This window comes from Eurypyga helias, unplaced genomic scaffold (genome assembly GCF_000690775.1).
Source record: "Eurypyga helias isolate BGI_N326 unplaced genomic scaffold, ASM69077v1 scaffold6086, whole genome shotgun sequence".
Taxonomy (NCBI): domain Eukaryota; kingdom Metazoa; phylum Chordata; class Aves; order Eurypygiformes; family Eurypygidae; genus Eurypyga; species Eurypyga helias.
The window spans coordinates 5620-26005 of record NW_010257169.1 but is presented as its reverse complement, the minus strand read 5'-3'; the positions used below and the strand labels follow the sequence as shown (position 1 = coordinate 26005).

Here is a 20386-nt window from a genome sequence, read left to right as displayed (position 1 = left end):
TAATTTGGGTTTTCTTGAAACACTGTGAGGGGACAGGGAGGGAGAGATGAATTGATTAATGGGATTAAAGCATGTCCTCATGGTATAGGAATCTCATTACAGAATGTGAAATTTCTCATAACTTTGGAGAATACAGAAGCAGTCGGGGAGAAGAGGGAAGCTTGGGAAAAATTGGAATAGCAGCAGTAGCTAGTAGTTTATTAAAACCAAGTTTCTTATTTCCTTCCTTGAATGAGAAAATATACCACATAAAATTATGTTGGCAATAAAAAGTGCTGCAAGATATATTTATGCTGAGGTAAATAATGTATTTCATGATGTATTCAAATGTATTTCATAATAACGATAGAGCTGGCACTGGTGGAGGTATTGTGCAGTGCTGTGTATCTTCTGCTCGCTGACATATCTCTAAAGAAGAAAATGTTGGTAAAAGAAAGCATCAGTATTATGAAATCGTATACAAAAAGAAGTTACATATGAAAACTAGAGATTGTATAATTACTGTACCTATACCCAGATGATGTAATTATGTAAGGAATAAAGTACAATAATAATAGTATCTTTTTGAAAGGTATTTTAAAAATATGTTGCCATTCTTCCTTGGAGTGGGAACAGAAAACTTTTTTTCCCAGAAAATTTCAGGTTTTCCATGTCATCCATTTCTGTGACTAAGATGTGCTCGAATCAAAAACCAAGAGCATAAGTTTTTCTATGCTTTTTTCCTGTCTCTCACATTCTTGCAGTCCAGACTGGTGATCAGCTGTCTGGGATCTAGTTTCAGTTATGGGTGCACTTCTGCCAAGAGACCTGCCTCTTATTTCCTGCTCGTTTCAACTCAGTTGCCTGGATTGTCACTGCTGCACCGGTGACTGGGCAGGCTGAGTCAGGGAGACAACTGTGGCAACGAACTAAAAATGAATGCATTCCTTTTTTACTTTCTTAGATTTGTTTTCAGCTGGCTGCATCCCTATTGGTAACACAAGGAGGGCTTGCAGGAAAACTGTAATGAGAGCTTGTGTGTTCTTAATGAACACATAGTATCCCAGTAGTTCACTGATCATTTCTGGTAAGAGTAGAAATATTCATTATTATTTCTCCTATACCTGGGACTTCTCCTGGTCAAGTCAGTGCATAGAATCACAGAATGGTTTGGGTTGGAAGGGTCCTTAAATATCGTCTAGTTCCAACCCCCCTGCCATGGGCAGGGACACCTTGCACTAGACCAGGTTGCTCAAAGCCTCATTAGGCTCAGTAGTGAGGATATAAATAAGTTGTTGTTCTATGTCTGTGCTGTGAGTAGTTAGGTAGCGGCAAATCAGCTCGGATAGTCACCCCCTGCCATGGGCAGGGACACCTTGCACTAGACCAGGTTGCTCAAAGCCTCATTAGGCTCAGTAGTGAGGATATAAGTTGTTCTTGTATGTCTGTGCCGTGAGTAGTTAGGTAGCGGCAAATCAACTCGGATAGTCACTGTACTGTGGAAAATCTGAACTGAGTATTTTAAGGTCAGTCTTTGCTTTAGTGCTTAACAGGAATCTTGAACTATCTCTTGCTATGTTAACAAGCAGAGAAAATAGCTGCATTCTCTGATAAGATCTTAGGGTTGTGGATTTTTTTTTGTTTGTTTTTTTCAAACAAACCCCTAGATTCTGGATCTTAGATTCATGTTCTGCTATCTATGTTTGTAAGTCACGAGATGGGAACGTTCCTACCTCAATGGAACGAAGGAAGTACTTTCTTGTTAAATAGATACCTATGTATTGTATCTTTACCCTTTGCCTTGTCTGTAAATCTGAATTCTCCACTAGATGGACTTCCTCTTCTGTGTCACGGAATAAAGAGAAACTTTTAGCTATGGTGAATGACAGCAGTAGTTCTTTTCGTTGACCCACTGCATCAAAAGCAGAGCTCTTCATGCAGATGTTCTTGTTCTTGTTGCCTTGTTCTTCAGTTGCCTGTGCAACTTCGGACAAAGTTGTCATTTTATGTTAATAACATATCCCTTATGTTTCTTTCCTTTGAGTAGTCAGTCTTTTTATAATGTTTTTTTGTAGCTCAACAAGTTAGAGTTTGATCTTTATAGTCTAGTCTACTAAGACCTTGAATAGAAAAATCTGAAATGAATGGATATGCTTCTTATAGCTTTAATGAGCTGACCAGATATAATTTGAATAGAAAAATCTGAAATGAATGCTTCTTATAGCTTTAATGAGCCGACCAGATATAACGTATTTATTAACTGACTCAGAGAAGCATTTTCTTTGATAAAAGATGATCTGTGATAAGAAAATGACAGTGAAATAGATACTGTGTAACTAGCTCTGTGTCTTTGTTTCCTTTATCTGGTTCTGTCTTTTGCAAAATATTTTTAGCTTTTCTGAATGGAACATGCCTTCTGAGCATAGACTTGTATTTTTAATTTTTTTAATTTTCTTTTCTTTTCCCAGATGGGGCTAGGTAAAACAATTCAAGCAATTGCCGTTTCCTATTACTATAAAAATGAATGGCCTCTCTTAATTGTAGTGCCTTCATCTCTGAGATACCCTTGGGTTGATGAGATGGAGAAGTGGATTCCAGAACTCTCTCCAGATGATATTAGCATCATTCAGAACAAAACTGATACTGGGTGAGTAAAGTTAATTATTCTTCTATAGAAAGGCTTCTTCAACCTCCATGCTCAGGCAGGGCCACCTAGGTCCAGTTGCCCAGGACTGTGTCCAGGTGGCTTTTGACTGTCTCCAAGGGTGGAGACCCCACAAACCTCTTTGTGCCAGTGCTCAGTCACCCTTTCAGTAAAAGAAGTGTTTCCTGATGTTCAGAGGGAACTTTCTGTGTTTGTTTGTGCTGGTTGCCTCTTGTCATGTCACTGGGCTGCACAAAAAGGAGCCTGGCTCCATCTTCTCTACACCCTCCCTTCAGGTGTTCATGTACATTAATAAGATCCTTGTCATTGCTCAGCTAAACAGTCCCAGTCAACTTTTCATCATAGGAGAGATGCTATTAGAGTCCCTTATTCACCTTCACAGCCCTTCATTGTACTCTTTCCAGTACATCCATGGCTCACATGTACTGAGGTGCCCAGAGCTGAACACAGAACTCTAGACGTGCCCTTACCAGTGCTGAGAGGAAGCATCACCTCCCTCAACCTGCTGGCAATGCTTTGTCCAACACAACTGACATTGCCTTTGCTCCAAAGGCATGGTGCTAGCTCATGTTCAACTTGGTGCCCACCGAGGCTCCCAGGTCCTTTTCTGCTGAGCTGCTTTCTCCACTTGGGTGACCCCCCGTGTATATTGGTGCAGAGGGTTGCTCTTCTCCAGGTGCAGGACTGTGCCCTTCTCCTTGTTGAACTGCATGAGGTTCGTCTCAGCCCGTTTCTCCACCTGTCAGAACTCCCTCTGGATGGCAGCATGACCCTCTGGTGTATCAGCCGCTCTGCCCAGTTTTGTATTATTATGTTATGGCAGTCACTCATCTCCTTTGAAACTGAGAGGTCTGGTTTTTGCAAAGTTGCAGGTGCTTCTTTGTTGAATATTGCATTACTTCAGCATGTCTCAAGTTGAACATATGCAGTTATTTCTCAACTCTGATAAGTTAGCTTGTATTCCTTAGCTTCTGTGAAACATTTAGAACATTTCTTTTGAAAACTTCTGGTACTCATTACAAAATAAGGAAGTAATTACTGTTAAAATTCTATTTAGCGCACTGAGAAAATTTATAAGTTATAATAAGTATTCTCTAAATAACTGAAAAGGTCATCATGACCTAAGTTTTCTATCTTTAGACTTAACAGCATGAATTCATCAAAGAGAGACTACAAGTCTTGTATGTTATTAGTATAACTGTCCTATTGCACTGAATTACAAGGGTAGTTTTCAGTGTGCTGTACTGTAAATGACTTGGTTGTTTCTGTGGTAATGTCTAGATGTCATTCTAAAACTTCTGGGTAAGGAGGACTGATCTTCATGTTGTCTGGGGAGCATCAGAAAGGGAATTGACCACTAAGATGTGCAGATGAGACAGTAGCTTGGAATCTTCCTTGTCATAACCAGATAACTCCAACTGAAAATGCATTTTAAAACCTTAATCAAGGGGTAGTTGCTACTGATTAGTCAAAATTTATTACAGGAAAATGGGAAGTAAAATAAGGATATAATGACCCACCTTAAAATTTATTTTCAGCTATTTAGCTAAAATGCACACAAGCTGAATGCTTATAGTGCTGAATGCAGAAAGGGCAAAAGTGGAATGAGGGAAACGATGGCAAAAGTGAACGGCAAACAGAATCCTGTTCATTTTATAACGTGAGATTTTTAAAAGGAATAGACCTTAACCATTATCCCTAACTTTCATTCAACAACAAGAGGAAAGGAAAACTTGGATTTCTGCTTGTTTAACTCCCAGGAGGCTTCCTAGCTCTAAGTGAGGTAACTGTTGAACCAATTAATATTTTGACATTAAAAAATTGTTTTATGTGTTTGCAAGAAAATGCAAATGCAAAAATACAGCTGGCGAAGGTGGTTTAGCATTTGTTAAATTCTGCTTTCATATGTTCAGCTTCGATTTCTCTAACTTCAATACTTTGATTTTCTTCAGAATTTCAGCAATGACATTTACTGCTTGAATGCTGTTTAGCTTCTTCGTTTAACCAGGTTAAAATAGGCATCAATTTAGGTTCTTTTGATTTCTAACCAAATTTGAAATTGGATGTTTCTTAGACAAAACGGTTCCATTAAGGATAAATAGTTCTATTTGCAATTTTTTTTTATCCACCTTTCACAAAGCAGTAGAGGAAATTCTTGTTTTCCTGCTTGCTACATTCCTGCATACATTAACAGCCAGAGTCTGTAGTGTGTTGAACACGGTCCCAGTGCTCTAACCACTGCCGTTCCTTCCATATCCAGAAACATGAATGTGCACACACATCCTTCCTCTTCAGTGCCAAAGGAAACTTCAGCTTAGTGGAGCTTTTTTGATGTTGCTACTGCAGAAAAAATAAAAACCACGCCAGCAGAGCGGTTGCGTCTGACAGATGGGTGGACCAGCTCTGACTCTCATTCTGGTGACTTGTTTGTCTAAGAGCCTCAAGAGTTCTTGTGCTGCTCAAAGGCTTCTGAAGGGCCACAGTGCTCTCTAGTGATTTCAAAATGAATTTGTGCCTTGGGGCTATATATGTCTTTAAATTTAAACTTGGAAGTTCCTTTCCAGCTAAACACTAATTTTTCATCTTGTGCTTTGATGACTCCCTGCTTCCAGTTTTGTTTTCTTCATGTGCTGTTTGAGCAAAAATGTGGTTAGACAGGTCTGATAAATTTTTTTATTTTTTTAGGCTGTGAGGTTCAGCCCAGACTGTAGTTTTGCAGTCCCCAAATACACAGAGCCAGTCTAGTTAGTTGTGTTAGGCTGCTGGTATGGTGACTCTGTACGTAGAGCCGTAGGTAGCTTGCACAGAGACGTTATTACTTCAGGTGCTTGTTTACAAAGCGTGCTCCCAGTGATCTGACCTGCGTGTATACCTTCTTATCCAGCAAGTGGATTTGTCCCATGCGATACTTCTGGAAAGGAGCTCAAGTTGAAGCAATGCAAGCAGATAAAGGAACTTCCTTTTAAATGCAGTCTATGTCTTCTGAAAATGGCTATGAAATGTGTGTGATTTGGAAGTGTGAGATGGTTGAGTATTTTAAACATCAAAAGTTATTAGTAGCCTGACAACCCACTAATTAATCACTGAAAAAGGTGTCATACATGCCTTCATAAAAAAATAAGTTTGATGTAATTCCTTTGCTATGTTAATTTTCCTACAGTTAAAATTTACTAAGAAAACCTCTGGATTTTCTCTTTTAGGAGAATATCAACCAGCAAAGTAACGATTCTGGGGTATGGCCTGTTAACTTCTGATGCACAGACTTTAATAGACACTTTGTACAGGCAGAACTTTAAGGTAGTTGTGATTGATGAATCGCACTATATGAAATCCAGAAATGCCACCCGCAGCAAGATTTTGTTGCCAGTTGTGCAGAAAGCTCGTAGAGCTATTCTTCTTACTGGAACTCCTGCTCTAGGAAGACCTGAAGAGGTATTTGACATATGGCGTTTTGTTTAAGGGTGGTATCAGTATTAAATGAACAATTTTGTAGTGTTCTTGAATGTATACATTCACATGCATTATGGCATCAAACAGTGCGCTAGCTGCATTAGAAAACACAAGTATAAGAAACTAAAAAAGAAAACAAGGTCTTTTAGTTTGAGTTGGTTATATTGATGTTTTACAGACTTGTTTCAACGCCTGCTTGGATGACTTGAGACAGTCTTTCTTCCTACAGGAAATAAATCTGGCATGTAACAGACTGTTGGGGTGAAATAGAAAATAGACAGTCCAAGTAGAGAACTACTTGTTTCTGCTGGGTGTGAGGGTCCTTCCTTGGTAGATCAGAACTTGCGTTAAAACTTCTACTTCCTCATCTGATACAGGAAGTCCTTTGTGTATTGCTTGTCTTTTGGATATTCCTAATGTTCACTTGTATAGCACAAGTGGAAGAAATAGATCTGCTTGTTACAGTCCAGAAAAACAAGTTATCTTTTGAAGGAAGTTTAACTTATGGAGTTGAGGAGGAGCAGAGAGGAAACCAAAAGTGCCTTTGTCAAATGTACAAATAAATGGGATGTAAGACCCAATTTGTATCCAGATTAATATAAATAGTACTTTACAATTCAGAGTTCCTTGCTGTATAGCCAGAATTTATGCAAAGACCCTTCAATAATGTAATTTGTTCAGAGAGCTTGTAACATGAGAAAGCTATCCACTATATGAAAAAGGACTTGGTATGAACATTTGCTTAAAACCTTGAAACATTTATATCTATTGATGCGGATAATAATGAAACATCCTGCATGTATGCCAAGTACTGCATTATACTATTTAGACAGTTCATTGATACCGAGACCAGGAAGCAACCTTGCTAAAGGGCTTAAAAGGCAATTCTGTGCAAGCTGCCCTTGATCACAGTAATGGGGTCAAAACTCCTGGCCAAATGGAAGACAACTTGACAGTTTTATAGTGATACCAAAGTTCTGTTGTTGTCTACAAGGCAGAGTGTAAAAAGCATTATGTCTTTTTAATCTGTTTTGTGTTACAAGCAGAACCTTTCTGTGAAGTCTTTAAATGGGATGCATATAGAAAATAAAAAGCATTATTCATTTATGCATGTTTATAGCAAATAGTCACAGGCAGTTTCTTGTTTGGCTTATATCCATGTCAAAATGGCAGCTCTTCATTTGGGTAAATAAATTGATTTTGGTTGGTTGTTTTTTTTTCTCTTACTACTGCTTTTCAATTCTGATTTCTGTCTTGAAAAAATCCTGTGAAGGACAAAATTAGGCTATTGCAGTTTTCTTTTTAGGAGAAGTCACTAGCCTATGATTAGGTAATGTGAAAGCTGAAGTGGCAGAAGTGGTGTGCAGGAGACTTAAGAGGCTAGCAGGGAAATGCATTTAGGAGAGAACCTTCCATATTCCTGTTGTCTCTGACCTCTCTGCTGCCCCTCAGCAGTAGTGATCTTTGAATCCAGAAAGCTTTGATAGTTGAACACCTTGTAAAGTAGAGTACATCCAGATTAAGGTTGTTTAAACTGATACTTACCTCCTGTTACTCAACCAGGAAGGAAGGTGTGAAATTTCTGGTCTGTATTGACACTGTCTATTTTTTGAAGTAAAACCTAAAAATGAGTAGGTGTTTCATGGATTTTAAGAAGCAGACTATCCATGGAATACCTGCACTGAAGCTTTGCCCATGTACCTGGCAAGTGACAAGTATCTTCTTCAGAATACCATCTTCTCATCCATGTTTTCTTGTTCAGTATAAATCTTTTCCAAGTCCTCAGCACTGTGCTGTGGTGTTCAGGGTGCTTTGTTCTTTGAGGGCTTCCTACAGCTGTTCTCTCTCAGGACATGTGCATATGCCTATGGAATGTCTTTTGCCTGTGTGCAAGCTGGGTATTTTTTGTGCAGCTGGTGAATGTGAACTTAACACAATAATCATGTAATAATTATTTCTGCATAGTCTTACATTTGCAGGCAATTTTTCACTATCACTTTTTTCTTATACAGCTCTTCATGCAGATTGAGGCACTGTTTCCAAGAAGGTTTGGAACTTGGAGTGAATATGCCAAAAAATACTGCAATGCTCGTGTCAGGTATTACTGTACTTGCTCATTTTCCTGTGAATGTCTGATCTCCTTGTCATGTGAAGTGACAGAATCAGTAATTAGTACCTCTATTGCTGTATCATACCATCTTGCATGGAAACTTGGGGCCAGTTACTAACTCCTCCATCAAATGGAAATGGGAAGAGGACTAAATTGACAGGAGACTTTGAGGACTGTTGTGATTTAATCCAGCCAGCAACTGAGTACCACACAGCCACTTGCTCACCTTCTCTCTCCTCCAGTGGAGGAAGAGAATCGGAGGAAAAGACATGAAAAGCTCATGGATTGATATAAGAACAATTTAATAATTGAATATCAATGAATAAAACAGACTACTAAAAATGCAATTACTACTAAAATACTAATAATATAAAAATAATACTGCCCCTAATAATAATAGGTAATTAAAATAATGGCAAATAAAACAAATCATACAATTGCTTATCACCCACCAACCAATGTCCAGCCAGATCCTACGTTATGAGAGCCAGAGCCCAGGAGGGATCACACCAGAGTCAGAGCGAGCCCCTTGAGTGAGAGCGTGACTGAGAAAGCCAAATGGCCAACATGGGCCCCCGGCCCACCCTCAACATACATACTGAGCATGATGTCCCATGGTATGAAATACCCCCTTAGTCAGTCTGGGTCAGCTGTCTGGGCTGTGTCCCCTCCCCGCCACTTGTAGCAAAAAAGTTGGGAATGCAGGTGCAGAATCAAAAAATGAAAAAATCCTTGACTTGGTACAAATCCCTTAGCAACAACTAAAAACACCCGTATTCTCAGTGCTCTTTTTGGCACAAATCCGAAACATAACCTCGCACAAATCCCCAAAAATCCAAAACACAGCCTCATACTAGCTATTGTGAAGAAAATGAACTCTGTCCCAACTAAAACCAGTGCAAGGACAATATTCAAGTTGCTGAGGTTGGAAATGAAGTTCAAGTGCTAGTATTCTGAGTTTCTGACTCCGTATTACGCTCATACCATGCAATAATTGACATCTGTCTGTATTATGAGATCCAGTCTTTTTGGTATCTCACCATATGTGGGTGGAAAAATCCGATACTTGTCTCTGTATTTAACAGACTGAGGAAAAGTAAAGGTAGAAGTCTGACAAAAGCACAGTTATGTGTTAGTAATCCTGTTTGAGGGATCAAATATAGGCGTTCTAAGTTCTTGTCCACTATCTTGCCTTCAGTGTGGTGAGTAACATTTCTCATGACACTCCTCCTACCCATGTGCCTGATAAGTTTTAACCCATTTTTATCCCTTGCATCTTTCCTGAATTTTCATGTTTCATGTGCTTTAAGTTGTTACCTTCAGGAGGATTTATTTCCCTCTGACTTGCTTCCCTCAGCTTTAGTTTAATGAACGGCTTCTCTGTCTGTTTTCTAAAAGAGAGGGACAGAAGAAGATCTGATTTAAGATGCTTAGTTTTACCTGTCTGAATCTGTTAAGAGTCTGGAGTTGAGCAGAGAAGAAGCTTTAAAAAATTTCTTAGGTAAAAGATTTTTTTACCTACAACTTTGCATATGTTCAGAACAATAGATTCTGTCAGCTAAATTGGTTAGCTGTAACAGTTAATTTTTACAGTAATAATTACATGGTTTCACTTTCAGATAACTTGTTTTTCTTCCTCCATCGTAGGCATTCTATCAGCGTTTAAATTCACATAACATGGAAGAGTGCTGTCTAATTTTCAGACAGAGAAACGCTATTTTTTACGCAGTGTTTTGACTGAATGCATCTGTAATTTTCACACCACAAGTGTGCGTGGGTACAGCGTGGTTAGCTACTCAATCATAGATGATTATCTTATTTTTGGAATGCCATAAATGTAATAAAAAATCAAGTTCAGCATTTGGCAAGCTTTCAATAATCAACTTTGTCTTCATGACTTGGCTGAAACAAAACATCCTGTGGTAATAAACTTGATAGGGTTATTCTATGCAGCACTCTCTGTGGAAATATTGCTGGGTTTTTTTTACTTAGGTGTTCATAGACACCAGTTTCTAAAGATGATGTCCAGAGTATTTCTGTGAGGTTCTGCCTGTTGTTTCTTTTATATCCCCAATGCTCAAGCTGGAGGGAGGAAACCTTTCTAAGGACAACCATATAAACTGACCAGAGAAGGGATATGAGCAAAAGATGTTGCTGTCTTCCATCTACGTAGCACTCTGTGTATATACTAATATTTCACCAGGGTAGAAGTAAGTCCTTCAGCCCCTTTTCCGAATGGTTGAAGGCAGCCAACCAAAACAGTGTTGATAGGCTCAGTAAGGATTAAAATTTTCTAAATTACATTTTAAAAATAGTAATTTAATTACCCATAAAATTCCGTGCTTGCAACATAATCTTCTGGCCTTGGAAAAATGCTACCTGGGCTTTTCTCCCAAGGCAGCAAAATCTGTCACACTCATTGTTTTGCTGTCTCTTGGCGATGCTGTCAGAAAAGCTGCTGTTCCTGCTGCAACATGTCCTTAAAAACAACAAAGCAAAGAGAGAACAAGGAAGACTAAGTTAGTAAATTCTTTCTATTTCAATGTTTACCATTTAACCTTAAACCTGCTTCCTCTACTTACCCTTGCTCATTAAATAGTATTATATTTAAAGCTTTAAATCCTGTCCCTGACTGTAACTAGGAGGAAATTCTTGGGGGATGGTGGGAGAAATGATCGAAGGAATATTAATGGTGGTATTAGCAGCTTTCACAGTAGTAGCCCTATCAATTGTTCCCATCTATAATGTAATAAGGAACATTCTCATGGTGGTACAGTCTTCTCACTGGTCTGTTGAAACAAGAGTTATAAAATTATTCCTGAACGATACTTCCTGCAGAACAGGAAGTGTAGCTGGGACAAGCTAGAGGACTAGGTATCTGATGGGTAGTAATGCCTGTGGGCAGCAGTACCTGCTGGGAAGTTAAAATAGCTGAGTTTACTGTAGAAGGAATCAGTCAGAAAGCAATCATCTCTCTGGTGTAAACAGGAACACTGAGTGTTGCTACCCAGCACAGCTTCCTATCTAACAGTGTGTTTGAAGATTAATTCTCTACTGAAATCTTCTAGTGACTTTGAAAGAGCTAGTTTTCATCCTCAGGTGGTGTTTTGGTTTTTTTCTTCATTTCAGGTTTTTTGGTAAAAGAACTCAATGGGACTGTAGGGGAGCTTCAAATTTAGAAGAACTACATCAACTTTTAAGTGAAATAATGATCAGAAGACTGAAGAATGATGTTTTAACTCAGTTGCCTCCCAAAGTTAGGCAACGTATTCCATTTGATCTCCCAGAAGCTGCAGCTAAGGTAAACTTTCCACTTTTGCTAAAAGTAAATTTGTTAGTAAACAGAAATATCTGGGTATTCACAGGTATTTATATGCATGCATGTGTATTACATGTATTTGCAAAGCATGTGTGAATATATAGTGAAGCATCTCTGTTACTGTTAAAAATGTAATGTGAATAACATGAATGTGGCAAATTCTTGGCATCAGATGATAACATTTCCTCTGCTTTCAGTACGATCCTTTTCCTTTCTGTCTTCCTTTCCTTCAGATATTTGAATCCTACAGTTACTTCTAGGCCAATTTTTTGCGTTCTCACAAGTACTCAGTTCTAAAGGGTTCACACCTGAAATGTATGTGTTGAGGTAGAAGATGCTTTGTACTGTATATCTAACCACTGGTCTCTTCTGCCCTTTAGACTTTAAATACCACTTTTGCCGAGTGGGAGAAATTAATGAGAAATCTGAATTCAGATGCTAATGAAAACCACTTCTCTCAAGTCATGAATCTGATCACACGCATGTATAAGGAAACAGCCATTGCCAAGGTAAGCGTGGAAGTCTTGTTAATATGTTTAAAATACCCAGTGTGTTTTTAACCTAATATTGGTTGTATTGGCCTAAATACTAAATTGGGCTGGTTTGTTTTATAATCACGACATGGAGAAACACTCGTGCTCCCTGTATGTGTATGGAATAGGCTGAACCTGAGCTATGTGTTACAACTCGTACTGGTAACCCCCAAGCTGGCTGAGACTGTCCTGACATAGTCTCCCAGCAGCACCGAATGCGTCTCACCACCTTAGGGATTTACTGAAGGTGGGTGCTCCAAGGACGTACCCGTGTGTTGGCAGCTGGTGCAGCTGCCCCAGCAGAGTGCTGATGCAGCCCTTGTGCAGACTGCATCCTGTCACTGCTGCTTCTCCCCATGGGTAAATGTGGAAGCAGCCTCTAGCTGGTCTTCCTGTTCTGTCAAATGGGACCCCCTGTTCTGGTTTTTTTTCTCCTATAGTGTTGCAGCTTAAGATGGGAGGAAAAGCAGGTTAATAAACAAAATCCTTTACATGCCTACTTTTCACCCTGTTACCAGGTTTTATTATGCTAACTTACTTTTGTAAAAGAGGGGGAAAAGGAGTTTTGTAGGCTGTTGGAGCAGTAAGAGTTGAGAATCTGACCGACGTCTTCAAATGCTTCTCTCCATATCTTAAAAATACTGTTGCTATTTCTTCCCCACTTTTCCAGTCTCTCCTCTACCCTCTGTTAATCCATTTTCAAAGAGTAAGCTGAAGCAGAAAAAAGAGAGAGGGGAAAAACAGAAATCTAAGGATAATGCAGTAGGTATTGCATTAACCATTGATCACTGATAAATTTTATTAGTAACAGTCATCATTACTTCAATAGTTGTTGTAAAAGATATTGAAAATTATATTTGCCACAAAAGAATTCTATGAAAGTTTAAATAGAGGATTCTTTTATGGTGTCATGAAAGTGTCAAAATTATTCTTTCAGATTTGATATATGACTTTCTGGGTGGAGATACAGAAGTTCTGATTACACAATACTTTGTCCGTTTGAAATATGTTTGGGCAGAAATTGGGATTATTGTGTTTGTTTTCTTTTTAACATGGCTTAAAACATCAAATAATAATGCTCTAACTATAAATTAAAGAATGTCTGTCTCTTTTTGAATATTTTCTATGTCTTATTAATGAGAACACCCTCTTATTCCAGGCAGGAGCAGTAAAGGACTATATCAAAATGATGCTGGCAAATGACAAACTGAAGTTTCTAGTTTTTGCTCACCACTTAAGCATGCTTCAAGCCTGTACAGAGGCAGTAATAGAAACTAAGGTAACGATTATCAACTGTGCACACAAATGTGACTTCAGGCCTCACAAATACATATGAGCTGTGTTTGAGTTCAGTCGAATTGCCTGTGTGTACAGGAGTTCATGGATTTGAAGTATATACAGATCAGTGCCACGGGATTAGAGGGAATGTGTGGCTTTCAGTGTTTTGTATTTGAGGATAATGTATCATACTAGATATGAGTGTTTACATGAGTGTTGAATCAATGTTGTAGTAAGTTCTTTCCCAAGTTTTTCCACTGATGTGATTCTATCTCCTTTCTGTCTTTTACAGCACGTTATAAGTTCACCTGAGTGTTTCATTCAAAGCAGTAAAAATGTTTGCAAACAACTTTCATAATTTTGATCATGGACACTCAACCGTTGCTAGGGAATGGTGGCTACCTTTGTTCTTTAATGTTTTTATTATTTTGTAAATGCTTGGAACTTTAAATCATGTCGAGGAAATTACACCTTCTTCTATGGAATATTCCATTTTTGAAGATCCCATGTCTTTTCATTTTGTAAATATGAAATACTACGTCTGCACTTCTCTAGATAGGAGGCTTAATTGTAAATCAAAGGCCCAAGAGTACTGATGTATCCCTATCCCTAAGACAGGAATAGAACAGATGCCTTCATATTTTTTACTGGGGGACAAGGGGTGATTGAGTAAAAAAAAAAATGGGCATGGGTACTTTCATCCTTGTCGCTATTACAATATGCTATAGGTCCGCTACATACGAATAGATGGAAGCGTTCCTTCCGCAGAAAGAATACATCTTGTCAACCAGTTTCAGAAGGATCCTGATACCCGGGTTGCTATTTTGAGTATTCAGGCAGCTGGTCAGGTAAGACAAAAAAAGAAAGTACGTGAAATAGGAAACCGGAATAATATAGATGCTGAAGTCGTTGGTCATGGCAGTGTTTTACTGGAGGCAGTTCATGCAAATCTGACTTTTGTGGACTCATGTATTCATTGTTTGCACTAATTATATTAACTGTTTTGAGCCTCTATTGAAATTACTTATGTAAAATCAAGATAAATAGCATCATCTCATTCCTGAATACTTAGTAAGAACTCAACTTCTCTAAAAGTACCAGATTAATAAGAAATAAATGTTATTTCCATAAGGAAAAGCAGTATGCAGTCTTCGTACAATATTCAAGTATTTTCTGGACCTTATTAATAGCTATCTGAGGCCCAAGGAAGAAATCAGTTTAATAGGTCCATCTGCTGTCCACGTGATTTCTCTCATTTCTGTATGAAAATGTTCTGTACAACATTTAGCTTGGTTTTACTTCTTTGTATGTGGAATCTTTTTTCTAAAATCCATCTACTACTTTTGCTTAGGGTTTAACTTTCACTGCTGCTACGCACGTTGTGTTTGCTGAATTATACTGGGATCCTGGCCATATTAAGCAAGCAGAAGACAGAGCACACCGCATTGGGCAGTGCAGTTCTGTGAATATTCATTTCCTTATTGCAAAAGGAACAATGGATACCCTTATGTGGGCAATGCTAAATCGCAAGGTATGTGTGGAATAGAACCGAATAATCACAAACTCGCTGTGGTTAAGGTATACTTAGGTGCATGTGCCAAACTCTTGCTTACCTAGAGCAGTATCCTACTATAACACAAATCGATACACCTAGAATTGCTGATCATCAAAATGTCCATGTCTGTCCCGAATTAGTCTCTTCTAGCAATTTGCTCTCCGCTTAAGATCCAAAGACAAAAAAGGTGACTCCTTGCTGAGATGAATGGGATGGTTCATATCTACAAGTGTTTATTGACCTATCTTCCTTCTAGCTTTTGATTGCTCTGATGGTTCAATTTACATTTTTAAGGTTTTTCTGCTCACTCCTAACAGCTAGAATGTGTTGTGGGGGCAGATTTTGTGTGTTGTTTTTGTTGGTTGTTTTTTTTTAATTGGATGCATGTTGTCCCTTAAACTTTATTTCTGAGAGGCAGAAACATTAGCAAATAATTCTCCAGTAGACCCAAGAATACTGTTATCTTCTTTTCTTTTGCCATTTTCCTCAAGTATTACCCAGTCCTAGTTAGGAAGGGTAGTTCCATTCTGCTCTCTTTTATTTGGAAGATCTTTGAGAGTTCACAGGACTAAGAAAAATAATTTGTCTGTTTTGCTTTTGTGACCTTTTGGTAGCCTTTGATAGCATTCATTAGTGTCTTGTTTTGATTACTGATGTGTGTTAGTGTTCTGTCAGCTCTTATTTTCTGACAATTCCAGAAGTGTCAGTGTACTGCCGCTTAAACTCTAGTTGTAGAATCTGAGGTGGTGGTTACACGGGATTTGTTCTGAAGCAAATGCTGACAGGGTTGTTCCTGAGGTTGGCTACTCCGTATTGTAGTAGTTCAGTTGTGTCTGTACAGTTACTGTATTGAGAACCGATAACCCTTTTTTTGCCAATATATTCTCTTGCTGAAAACTACTCATGACTTAAATACAGTTTGCAACACTTAAGTTCTTTGACTTTCAGTTGGGGAATGAAATTCTGTATTCTGATTCCTGTAGGTACCTCTGAAAAACTCTCAGTCCAGTACGTTATCAGTTTCCTTAAACATGGTGCAGATGGGTCTCAGTAATTTGCCAACAATTTACCTTACAGTTCTGTCACTAAGGTGCTCCTTTCAATTAATTCTGCCTTTGTTTGTCTCTGTGCCAAGCAAAATGCGTTAAGACTGTAAGAGATGTACACAATGTATGTGTTCTTTAACTGCAGGAAACACTGACCTTTCGTATGCCCCTTTTCACAAGTTGTACTGTGTTAAAATACATTGCTTATTGTTATTCTTGCAGAAATGGCTGCTGGAAGAGGAACAGTTTTAATTACTGAAGCTATTTTGAATTACTATAGAACTTCTTACTTTACAAATGCTGAATTAAGTTTGCAATGGAAGCAAGTTGAGTTAATATAGTAAATAAATTTGTTCCAAGGTGTGAATTCCTTGGAAACTATATGCAAGTTTTCTTTTCTGCAGGCCAAAGTTACAGGCAGCACCTTGAATGGCAAGAAAGAGAAAATGCAGGCTGAAGAAGGTGATAAGGAGAAATGGGACTTCTTGAGTTCTGCTGAGACCTGGACCCCAAATGAAAGCCTAGAAGATCCTAAAAATGAACTTTTATTTACACATGTAAGCCTCAAAACTTGTCTTTTTTCTTTCATAAAAAAAAAATTACAACCATTGTTCACTTAAGCTGCTGCAGACTTTATGAATGGCGAAACAGTAAGTAGGAAAAAGTAATGCAAATTCCTTTTTAAAAATTAGTGAAGTAGAGGGAAGTGCTCTGCTGGGTATAAATATCATCTAAAGGCTTCCAATGGGTTCTTAGTTTAGGTGACTGATCTACCATCATGGTCAGATAAGACCAAGTAATTTCTGTTTAAATTACAACTTTATTAATTGTACTGAATTTAATTGCCTATTGATTTTAAAAACAAAGTGTAAAAGCTTTTCCTTGTAATAGGAATCATCAAAAAAACTCAAAGCATACCAGGTTTGTGTACTTGTTTTCTGATAGTGCTAGTTCAGAATTTTCATAAGAATATTGAAAATACTTTTACAAAACAGAAGAGGAATGTTGAATTGCTTTTTCTGATTGCTGTTTGTTCTTAAGGGAAGACACCTTTTGTTTCCATCTCCAAAGTTAAAAATAGATTCTTATATTAAAGAGTAATATTAATGGAGAAAAATGATAATTGTAACAGCTTCTGATGCAGTAATTATAAGTGGGGTTTTCATATTTTTTTCTTCTTTCCTAGTTTGAAAAGGAAAGACAGCATGACATACGTTCGTTCTTTTCCCCAAAATCCTCCGCTGAGAAGAAACGCAAAACGCTTTCTGGTAATGAATCTTTACATAGTGATTCGAAATCTGCTGAGGTCACAAAAGAAGAGGACGCAGAGAAGAGCAGTGAAAACCTGAATTCCACAAGAATGAGTGATACGGATGCAACTTGTCATGAAAGTACCTGTGAACCTGAAGCTAAAAGAGCAAGAAGCTTAGGTGGATCTACTCCCATCGGTTCCAGTAAGAAAAAGAAGTCGTCTTTGACTGGAAAAGAGCCCTCTTTGTTCTCAGAAAAAAACAACAAAGTCCTTCCTTGTGGTTTAAATACCTCAAGTCAAAGTTCAGCTTTAAAAGAAGTCTGGCACTGTAGTGTTTGCACTTACAGTAATAACGAATTGCTGCCTTACTGTGAGATGTGCAGTAGCCCTCAAAGCAGTAACGGTGAGTGACGTCTGCGGCGGAGACAGCTGCGTTTTGTTGCTTCGGTTGTGATTAGCTTCAGAAAATGCAGTATTTATGAATATAGGAACATAGACAAATCCAGGCAAAATATGAAGAATGGTGTCTTCACATGAACAGAAACCCGTTTTGTGGTCCTTCTTAATTTTGCTTTCCCGAAGGATCTTTGACATTATTCTAATTTGAAACAAACAGAAAATGCAGATAATCTTAACAGGGTATCAGCTCAGTGAGGAAGAATTTATACTCAGTTTTCTTTGCAGCAAATGTAGCTTTCCTTTTCCTTGAGGTTTATGATTATTCTGAATCCAAGTAAATGGCAAACTTCTTCTCTACTTGTCAAAACTAAATGATGTGGTGTAGATGTTTTATTAACTTGGGTATTGTGTATCTGTCGGGAGAGACATTACATGGAAAATACGGCATTTCTTGCTCCAACAGGTCAGAGTCAACGTCTTTTATGAAATTTATTTAGTCTGGCTAGAAACATAATAAAAAATTTAGTAAAGTTATAGCTAATATTTTTATAAATATTTGCCGTTTCAGTTGCAAAAGGAGGAGTAAGGTTTCTTTTACTTTAAGGCTCTGTGCTTGTTCACGTAAGGACAGCTGAACTCCGCAGGTGTAGGTCAATGCCTGGGAAACTACTTCGTGTGTTTATGGTGCATACAGTACCTGTATAACATAGAATTGCTAACTGCATCATTTATTGTGCATATTGTGACATTAAGGTGGGTGCATGAAATTACATAAATGGAACAGTTTGTGCCATGTGTTTATTCTCTAATACTAAAGGTAGTTCTAGTTTCCCAAGTGGTCGCAGCATAATAATATTAAAGAGTAAAATGTGATTTCTTCGTATTTCAGTTACATAGTCCTGTCTCCAGATGTGTATTGAGGAGGTTCATGTTTTATTGGGTAGCATAAATAATCGCTTTTCTTGGTGTTTTTCGTCTATAGTTGAGAGAAATTCTCAGACTGGGGAAGATGTGTCAAAGGACTCCAGAAGAAATGAAGATAGAGCAGAGTGCAATACTGAGGACAGAAGAGAAGATTTTGGGGAAACAGTGACCCAGCAATCTGTTGAAATCAGCAAACGGGAAAGTGTTGAAATTGAAAATGAAGGAAGAAGGGAAAAACAGTGTGGAGAAGGTAAAGTGGGACTCTAGTGAAAGATTATATTCTCTTGCAAAACTGTATTAAATGCCTCTGGCATGAAAAACAACTTTTAACTGAAAACCTACTCATTTGAAAGATAAACAGTAGTACCTTCACTAGCACATGGCTTTCTGGTGTTAGCCTGGAGTATTTATTGAATTTCGATGATGGATAAACCAAGCCTTTCCATACAGCTCCTGAAACAACAGCTTTTGGCTAACATAAGAACTATGTCAAACTAGCAACTGTGAAGCTGTAGTTCTGTTGAAACTTATGATGGCATGTGCTTGTGTTCAGGACAGCCACAGGCCAGAGAGATGACAGGTAATTCAGGAGAATCAGAAAAAATACAAGACAGATATTCTAATGGCTTGCTGCTTGAGCTGTGCATCTTACTGTGTTGTTCTGGAATTACATGCAGAATCCTCATGTGGTGTATGTTCTCCTGGGTTTTGTTCCATGATGGCTGAACAGCTGAAGGGGAAAAAAGAAAGGAAATATTTACATTGTTTATACAAAAATGTGTTTACATGTACACCTAATTGGGGAATTTCACAGTAATTTCTTAAAAACACGTATAATATAATTTTTAATTTCTGAGTAGACTGAATGACATGAATGAAGAAAGCTTTCTAATGTCAGCGTTGATTCTCTTTATAGGAGATGAAGGTGAATCAGACACTTCTCCAATATACGATGGGCTTATGTTTTGTGCAAGCAGAAATACTGATAGAATTCACCTCTACTCAAAGGTAAACCTGAAATATGCACATTTATAATCATTGTAAAATGGCAAATTAAAATGCTGGATGTATACTTTTTATATAAAAAGGCCAGTATTTTTGTATTAGCTGATATGTATAAAAATTAGATAATTTATCATTCTAGGTTTTTTTTGTTGGTGGAATTAATTCCCTTAGATATCTAGCTTGTAATGCTTCTCTTGGCTTAGAAACTGGGGCTAATACATTAGATGTATGGTCAGATCATCTGTTAGAAATGCAAGTGATGGTTATTTAAGATCGCTTAGTTTATTATAGTGTGTTATCACAAAATATTTTTAATAGAAGAACACTCAAAGTGGAAATGAAAATGACAGTGAATCTAGACAGATTAAATAAATAATCTTGTCACCGTGTTTTCACAGCACCAACGCCTGGCTTTCTGTATAAGTCAGTAACTTCCTGAATAAAACACATTATCATTAATCTGCAATTGTAATGAGAGTACACAAACTAGCAGTTGGTCATTTTCCAGATCATTTTTCAAGAGGGAATCAGGACTTTCTACTTTTTTTAAGGGATGGAAAAGTTGACTGAGGAGATTTCTTCAAAGCTACTGCATCAGTCAGTGTATTCAGGTGCAACGGCAAAGCATCACAAATAACTGAGGGCAGGTCTTTAAAATAAGATATTTTTATTAGGCTAACTGATTCAACTGGGGAAAAAGTCGTGTCCTCTTGTATCTGAGAACTTGTTTAATATACGTAAAATGTACACTGCTTCCTGGCTTCACACATTTTACTCTCAGATGCATTTAGGATGGTATTTGGGCAACTGTGTACTGGTCTGGGTGTTTTTGGCTTGTATCAGAATTTCATTATGCCAGATACTGCACAAA

General features: G+C 37.9%; 1 protein-coding gene across 1 annotated transcript in view; it reads left to right on the top strand.

Annotated features, from left to right (window-relative positions):
* Positions 1-20386, top strand: part of ZRANB3 (zinc finger, RAN-binding domain containing 3) — a 41275-nt gene that overhangs the window by 15340 nt on the left and 5549 nt on the right. The window contains exons 3-14 of the mRNA XM_010153908.1: positions 2448-2626; positions 5845-6076; positions 8107-8192; positions 11334-11505; positions 11904-12032; positions 13216-13335; positions 14063-14182; positions 14686-14865; positions 16340-16492; positions 17122-17590; positions 18569-18760; positions 19427-19518. Of these exons, the coding sequence (XP_010152210.1) occupies positions 2448-2626; positions 5845-6076; positions 8107-8192; positions 11334-11505; positions 11904-12032; positions 13216-13335; positions 14063-14182; positions 14686-14865; positions 16340-16492; positions 17122-17590; positions 18569-18760; positions 19427-19518 (2124 nt within the window). The remainder of the gene's footprint in view (positions 1-2447; positions 2627-5844; positions 6077-8106; positions 8193-11333; positions 11506-11903; positions 12033-13215; positions 13336-14062; positions 14183-14685; positions 14866-16339; positions 16493-17121; positions 17591-18568; positions 18761-19426; positions 19519-20386) is intronic.